The sequence below is a fragment of the Bidens hawaiensis genome, unplaced genomic scaffold, assembly GCF_021521415.1.
Source record: "Bidens hawaiensis isolate Kalapana, Puna unplaced genomic scaffold, B.hawaiensis_p1.1 tig00001647_1, whole genome shotgun sequence".
Taxonomy (NCBI): Eukaryota; Viridiplantae; Streptophyta; class Magnoliopsida; order Asterales; family Asteraceae; genus Bidens; species Bidens hawaiensis.
Window position 1 is genome coordinate 1,013,727 of NW_027491093.1, and position 8,771 is coordinate 1,022,497.

General features: G+C 38.4%; 1 protein-coding gene across 1 annotated transcript; it reads right to left on the minus strand.

Annotated features, from left to right (window-relative positions):
• Positions 1-3,958: 3,958 nt before the first annotated feature.
• On the minus strand, positions 3,959-8,030 carry LOC143590292 (protein PLASTID MOVEMENT IMPAIRED 1-RELATED 2-like). The gene is made up of 2 exons (XM_077070816.1): positions 5,999-8,030; positions 3,959-4,715 (listed from the first exon to the last, which is right to left on the minus strand). Exons 1-2 carry the CDS (start codon positions 7,930-7,932, stop codon positions 3,959-3,961), a joined length of 2,691 nt encoding a protein of 896 aa, XP_076926931.1. The 5' UTR covers positions 7,933-8,030.
• Between the last annotated feature and the right edge of the window lie 741 nt (positions 8,031-8,771).

The following is an 8,771-nucleotide window of genomic DNA, read 5'->3' on the forward strand; positions in this document are numbered from 1 at the left end:
GTGAGTGGCTGTGGTTTCCTGAAATTCACATTCTCCATAGTAAGGATTTCAACGGGAGTCTTTGAAAGTGGAGTCTAGTTGTTTGAGCCTCGAGCCGAGGAGCCTGCTTTGTTTTTATTGTCAATCAACGATCTGGCATCAAATGATTTAGACGCCTCTGCGGACGGCTGGAGTCTAGACCAAATAGTTCCTTTTGCCTGCTTGTTCGGTCGTGGAGTCTGGAATTCGACTTTTAAGTTTTGTTTCTGACTATTGGTTGCCAAAGTGTTTTGGGTTCTTGCGAACAACTTCGCCGCAGTCATAATTTCATCCCAAGAACTGGGCATGCCATCTCTTCCAGTTAACGTCCAAATTAGTTCGTCACTCTTCACATTTTTGCGAAAAGCTCCCCGCAACATATCTTCACTTACTCCGTCGATATTAAGACTTTCGTTATTGAAACGGGTAATGAAGTCTTCAATGGACTCATTGTTCCGCCAAACAACATCTAATATTTCGGACGGATCCCGAGTGTGTTTTTTCTGCTGACTGAAGTACTGAGAGAATTTGGCTACAAAGTCATCCCAGCTCTTGATTTGTTTGTACGGAAGCTTCTCAAACCACTCCCGCGCTGCGCCCGTAAAATTTAATGCGAACATGTGGCACCAGTATGGGAGAGTCCAAACGCTTACTGCGCCCACAGCCACAAAGTTCAGCAAGTGATCACTGGGATCAGTCATCCCGTCATACTTCCCTATAGATTTTGGGATTTTAACATTGACTAGAAACGGGGCAGTTGCAATTCGTGCAATGAACTTTGACTTTTCAGCGAAAGCAGCCGGACGGTATGGCTTAGAAAAGTCTTCCTCGGCATCACTGTGATAACCCGCCTGGCGAACTACCGCATGCGGACGGCTAGTTCCTCCGTGCAAATGAAGGCGGCTATCACCACTGTAATAACTGACATCACCCGGACGGTATGACGGGTCATAACTTTCATACTCGTCAAGGTAAGATGGCACACGCATGACCATACGAGGACGGTCATGCTATCTCCAAACTTCCCTAGGATCTCTCTCCGTTTGAGCGCTATAACGGATCTAGCTCCTCCTCGCTATTGGAGGAGGGAGAGAGACTTCCTAGGAGATTCCTCATAATTTAGAGTACGAGCCTGGAGTCGCTCTTTGCGTACTCGTCGCTCATACTCCGCTACAACCTTTTCTTGCTGGATACGGAACCACTCGTCCGGAGACAATGGTCCCCTAGCTTTGGAACTACGATGATAAATCCCCGCTGGCTCGGACTCATCAGAATCGTCTTCCAGACCTAATTCTGAGTGAGTCCGGTGAGTCTCTTTCATAATTCGCCCGGGATTGCCGGATCTGGAACCTCCTGGTGCTGTGACATGCCCTAGGTCCGTCGGAGTAGGACGTGCTGGAGTCGTGGCATGTCCTAGGTCACCTGGAGTAGAACTTCCAGGTGCCGTGATACGTGCCAAGACACTCGAGGCAAAACCTGTAGGTGCTTCAGTATCAGTAATACGTGAAACAGGTACAGGAGTTCCCTCGGCCCTTCATGAAACTTACTCATATCATACGAACCAAAAAACCAACAAAAACTTGTGTAGTTCTAACACCAAAACGGATGGCACCAATGAAGAAACACTAATCCAATCCCTTTAACGGATCTTGGATATAATGAGTCAACCGGGTACGATACAATAACAACCAACACGATATGAGCACAACTTCCCAAAGTCCAGTGACCGTAACATGCAAAACAGACACCGTGAGCTCTCTACGGGAAGGACAAGAGGGGGGTCTTCCCGTAACCACCCTCCGGCGTGAGAATAAGTACAGTTCTAATGCAGAGAAAGTACTAAAGTATTGAGAGTAGATCGTGAAGAGTGGATGTGTACCTCATTCAGATTGAGAGGGTATTTATAGCCGAAGGGTATGGGAATGTGATTGGGCCAGCTGTCCCTTTCTAGAAGATGCTCTCATAACCACCTGGACACGTGTCCTCTTCTGATGCGTTGAGCTATACGTTGCAAGTGCATGGGTATAACAACCTGGACACGCGTCGCTCTATGATAGGGCAAGTTAATTCCTGTCCATGTGCACGGTTATAACAACCTGGCCAGGTGTCTTCCATCCATTGGTTGAGAGATCACGAATTGCCCAATAAAGTATCTTGGTAAATCTTCTAGAAGGGAGACGGTTACTTACAGCTGTCCTGTTAGCATTGCCTTCCGGTCATCTTGGCGGGTAGATGTGCTATCCCGCAGATGACGTCTGAGGGTGCCTGGATGCTTCCGCGTGTGATATAAGGGTGTTCTTCCCTTACACAGTTATGTGGGTGATCCATATGTCCCGCGGGTATTTTGTGAGGAGCACTCTTCTGACCCACGGGTATCATTTAAGGGTACTTGGGTCTTTTGGGTACCTCTATAGGGGACTTAGTTAGTTGTGTAGCACATGTAATTGGTTAGTAAGTGGTTGTTAGCAATAGTTGTACTTAAACGACTTGAGCCGTTAACGAGATAATCGATCAGTTGAGCTAACCATTCTTATGTTTCTTCTCTCTTGATTCCATATTCTTAAATTTGCTCGTATCATACTTGAAAACACTAATAATATCTACAAGCCACGACTCTATCCTAAAAAAAGTAAACAACTTTGCTAACAATTACATATTTTTTGTTTGGTCAGAAGAGTCCTCCGAATATTTTGATCTTGGATTAGTGATTTCTTTTGATATTTTGATTTCATTTTGGAATATGACAAAAGAATAAAGGATAGGCTCAGTACATCATCATCATCATCATCATCGTACTCAGTATATCCCACCAATAGCAATGCTATGGTAGGGTCTGAGGAGGGTAAGATGTAGACAACCTTACCTCTACCCCATAGGGATAGAGAGGCTGCTTCCGATGAGACCCCCGGCTCGATAGTAGTTTTGCATCCTTGGACATAAGGCACATAGCACTCAATCATCGGGACACCGGCTGATTGGTGCATGTGCCCTTGTCTTTCGGCTATCAACGCCACCACATGATGCCTGATTAACCTTTCCCCACTTTTAACGTTATTTTCACGAGATTAGTAAAATAACGTCAAAATTAGTGCAATTTTACTTTTGCCCACCCGAGAGTTCACACATATATACATTATATGCGTGCACCGCCAGCAGGGCATGATAGGCTCAGTACATGAACAATCAAAATACGGGAATTTATATTGAGCGTGAGAGCCAAATGAATCGAAAGATTCATGTTTGGTTCGGGAAGGGATCATGGAATTTTTGAATTAGAACAAGTCATTGCTGAGATTCGCACGAGAACATCCACTTTGAATTTGAAAGAGAAGGTTCGAAAACATATTTATTCTGACTTAGAGGGCGAAATGCACTGGAATACCGATGTGTACCATGCCCCTGAATTTACATATGGTAATATTCATCTCTTACCAAAAACAATTCATTTATAGATATTATTAGGGGAGCCCTGGAGAATTAGTCTAGGCCCTGTTCGATCCACAAGGATCAAGATCTCTATCCTCGCAAATCATTCGCCAAATCACAAACTACACAAAAGCATATTAAAGAAAATAGCCCAATCTAGAACTTACAGGAATAAAATGCTGGTTTTATGATTTATTTATTTTGTATTAATAACTTCTCCATAGTCATATATGTTAAAATAAAAATAAAAGGGTGATTGAATTGAGAATTAGAGAAAAATACGCATCAGAACTTTAATCTTACCACAACAGAAAACGGGGATTACCAAAATCATGTAAAGATATAAAAAAAAACATAAATGTAAAATAAAAATAAATATAAAAAAAAATCAACCATTGAACAGTTACATTTCATTGAATTCATATTTTAAACAGACACACCTCTGTATGTCCTCAAAATCCAAAGATATATGTAAATTATCTATAACGAATAATTCACATGAACTTGATCTTATTCATTTAAATACAATATCAGGGTTTCTTACATATAAGTTGAGTCCTGATAATTCTTTCCATTTATCTACCTCACCATGAATATACGATGATATACTCCACAGCGTCTCATCATGTTTCATTTTATTCATCGACCGTATGGACGATCTCACTAACGCAGTTGACTTGGTCAACGGGTGCTTTTTAGTCTTACCCGTCATCCCGCTAGAATACAACCAACGAGAACCCGACTGCTGCTTCTTCTGCAAGTTAGCTTTCAAACCCGTTACATAAACTTCGTTGGTTTTGACCATCTGGTCAACACTCGTGCTTCTTTCAACTTGAAGTAGAGCAAGCATTGGGATACCGACGGGCTCGTAGTCACGTAGCGGATCCCTAAGCAATATTTGCAACGCTAACATGAAGTTACCAAAATACCCATAACGGTTATTAAACGATGTTCCAAGATTCTTGGAAGACGAGTCAGTAACCTCGGATTGAACATCAAAATTTGAGGAATTGATATAGTCGTCTAATGGTATTGACATTTCTAATATTTCTTCGATGTTATTGTTGGTTGTAGAGGTTGAGCTTATGGTTGAGGGGGGTTGTTCAGTTGATATCCCGGATTGGATTCTTAATCCTTCAATTAAAAGGTATTGAATCCTGTCAATTGTTGAAGGAATGATGTCGTTTAATGAAACATATTCTGAACCATTGCCGCAACAAAAGTTTGTTTGTGTTTCAATGGCCTCTAATTCATGAAGTAACGCATCCTCCCTGTAACAAATATTATAGAGGATCAAGATATTGTGTTTGTTAAAGATCCAAAGGAAATAAATTGGAGCTAGGTATGGATAAATGAGCAGGTTGGGTAACGGGTCAAAAACAAGAAGTTTTGTGAGGATTGACCCAAACGCTTTTTGTCCGAAAAATTTAAATTCTTGTAAACATCTATGTGCCAGATATGACTATTTATTAAAAATCCAATTCTGAGTGCAATAATTTAAGCATATTAATACTTTAAATTTACATTTTTACAAAGAAAAATACAAAATTAGTTAAAAGAGACACATCTTAATTATAAAATCTTATTTCAATATCTTTATTTAGCTTAAATGGGTTATACAAGTCCATCCACGAGCCCGTTGGGTTGACCTGAACACAACCCATTTTAGCTAAACGGGTTAAAGGTTACAACCCGAAAATGACCCAAACCTGTTTATAACAAACCAAACCCGCAAATTTTGTGTCAAAAATTCCCACCCCTAGCTTCTACCCGTTCTGACTTGATTCCTTTTCAACTATTTTTTTATATTTTACCTCTTGAAGAAAAAAACATGCGGGTTGGAGGGGGGGGTGCTGGTGGGTTGTGTAATGGCCAAAACAGGTTTGGGTCAACGCAAGTACACAACTGATTTTGGTATGGTTCTAGTTGACCAAAACATGTTTCCTCAACTGTTTAATAAACAAATAGTGTTTCTATTCAATTAAAAAAGTTACATTACCTCAAAAACAATATATATACCATTTGAATAAGGTTTGGGTCAAAACAACTAAATTTGGTTTGGTTCGAGTTGACCAAAACATGTTTTATCAAATGTTTTAACAAACTAATAGTGTTTCTGTTAAATTAAAAAAGCTGCATTATCTCAACAGCAATTATAGAATATTTTAATAAGGTTTGGGTCAAAACACCTAATTTTGGTATGGTTAGAGTTGACCAAAACATGTTTTCTCAAATGTTTTAAAAACAAACAGTGTTTCTATTCAATTAAAAAAGTTCATGATCTCAACAAAAATATATAATATTTGAATAAAATGATATGAGACGTTTATGCATTAAAATACACTTTGGCCAACCTTGACATGTTTCAAGTTAAGCTACTTTTTTAATGTACCCATTCGACCGTTGATATTAAACCACACCCCAATAATCCAATTCAACCCATTCATAAGTAAACAGGTCAACTGTCACATCTAATAGAAGTAAAAGTGATGTTATATCAACTATTGAAAATAATTTCTCTCATTAAAGATGTAGTTTAAGTAAATTGACTAACCTCTCAATAACCGCCATCTGAGATTCACCTTTCCAAGTTGCTTGCTGCAATGCCATTCCCGTAATTACCTCCAACGGCATCAAACGGGTCACTTGAGAAAGCATCTTTTTGGGCCCCAAACTTGCCCAATTTACCAAAATACCCATGCCATCAGACCCCATTGCAGGAGGTAACACAACAGTATTAGACACTTGCACAACCAAATTTTCACCATTTTTAGCTCGTTTAAATAGTAACGGATTCATTGACCTTAAAAACCCACCACTTTCGGTTTTCAAAAATGGGCCCACCCCGTCTCCAAGTGAAGGAAGTTCACGGGTCGTTTCGGGTGAAAGATAAACCGGGCTTCCAAACGCACCCGAGTCGGTTCTTGGAGAGTTTTGAAACGCGCGCTCGTTTAATCCCCATTTTTCCATTAACGTTTCAGTTTCTAAATTCTCAAGCATTTTAGCTTTCCTTCTACTAATTAACGAGGGACCTGCCTCGTAATCGCGTTTAATTTCAGCCTTTTCAAATAAAAACGATGAATCAAAAATGTTAGAACAGTCATTTCGATCTCCATTAACATCAAGATCAAAAACAAAGTTTCCTGAAGCTAAATTTTCCTTCTCAAATTGTTTCAAAAGCCGCTCCCTTGGAGATTCAGGCTCGGGCTCGGGCTCGGGCTCGGGTTCGGGCTCACTATCAAAACCAACCAAGTTCATGAAATCATGGATAACAGTGTTTGTTAGGTCATCTAAGCTACGTGATTTTACCATATTACCCCCTTCATGATAGCCATTTTCAAGAAACTGGTTTTCATGACAATTAAATTCCAGTTCGGGTTTTTCGGATACCGAGAGATTTTGCAAAAACAATTCAAGTTCTTCATTGGATTCTTCAGGGTAGAAAGTATCTTTCTCTTTTCGACTATTATCATCAAAAATGGCTTCAGTTTCAGTATCATCACAAACCTCATCATCGAAAAGATCAGCCACATTAATGGTCTCAACACAAGAATCTTCGACCGATTTAGCAAATTCAATACCTTTATCAATTACTGTAAACTCATCATCATAAACCTCATTAGATATTGACTTTGACTCTTTTGAATAACTTGTTTTAGCATCATCAAGTAAGTCATAAAGAAGACCAACTGATGGCCCTTTCATATCAAAAGATCCATTCGGCACGTGGGTCCCACGCCTCGACTTACTCGGAATACTGACAACCCTTTGAAACATACCACTTTTCCCTTTTCCAAGATTACGTTTGATTAAATTATCCGCCATTAAAGAAAACCCGAAACTAACATTTATTGTAGCACCTTTTGCCTTACCCGTAAGCTTAAAACTCGTTATCCATTTTCCATAACGGTTTTTCTCATCCTCTAATTCAGTTAAAGTGATTGGAAGCAATCTAGTGAGATCAATCCAATGTTTTCCAATATCTAAACTAGGAGCTCCAACTATAGAGGCATAAAGTAATGAGAGCTTAGGTGTATACTTTGCCACATCATCATTAGCATCATGTTTACTAATGTATACCGAACAATGGTGGATTAACATCTCGTCAAATAAAGCAACACCCTCTTTGACACGTATAGATTGGCTTTTTAAAACCTCATCTTTTCTTTTCCAATAAACACATAAGTTAAGGTCATTGAAGTTTGACGGTAACCCTTCTATGGAATGAATATGCAGAAAGAAAGAACAACTTAACCGATGATTTCTAATATGAGATAGGGCTTTTAATGGTTTCCACCTCCAAATAGAAGACTTTTTTTCGTTCAGTAATAAATCGTCTTTCATGTACTTATGCGGCATTGAAGTCGTTGGTGGGCTCTCGTGCAAGTATAGGGCTTTGCTAATTTCTTCAATGTCATATAGTAACCTTGAACTTCCAAAATCATCAATGTTTGTTCTTCTTAAAGATTCTTCATTTGGCATCATCATCTTCACAAAAAGTCAAATTCATTAGCAAGAATACTTCAATTTAGACTTCAAAATGACAAATTCAATGAATATTTTGATCTAAATAAACACATGATTCTTCCAAATTGATTATTCTGATCTTGATAATCACAAAATCATAATCATAATAACTTTTCTCAAACACATTGATAGCCACAAAATCATAATCTTAGTATCAAATTATACTGCAAATCCACCAAATTGATTATGTAGGCTTATATAATGACATGATTCTTCCAAATCTATTATTTTGATGTAGATAATCACAAAATCATAATCATAATATCAATTTAGACTATAACTCCATTGCTTATTTCAATCAAGATAATCACATGATTCTTCAAAAAACTTGATATAGATAACACAAAATCATAATTCTAATAATAACCTTTCTCAAATCCATTAATAATCACAAAAATCATAGCCATAATATCAATTTAAACTTAAAAATCCTTCCAAATTGATTATTCTGATCTAGAATTATAATAATAATAATAATAATAACTGATTCCTAATAATTATTGCAACAACTGAACATCTAAACAGCCTCTTAATCCTAAAGAAACATGCATAGATACATTTGAATCAACAAACCCTAATTATAGCACAAAATACAACTTAGCAGCCGAACTAAAGCAGATGAAACCAGAACTGAAACCGTCACAAACAAATCATTTTGTTGATCTCAATTGACGTAAAGAGAAACGGAAACATGGAATTGATGAACAAATTAACTGTAAAATGAACAATTGAGATGAGTATTATCGATCACTGAATTAAGCGACCTTACCAGGATTAGAAGCTGAATTAATCAGAGAATT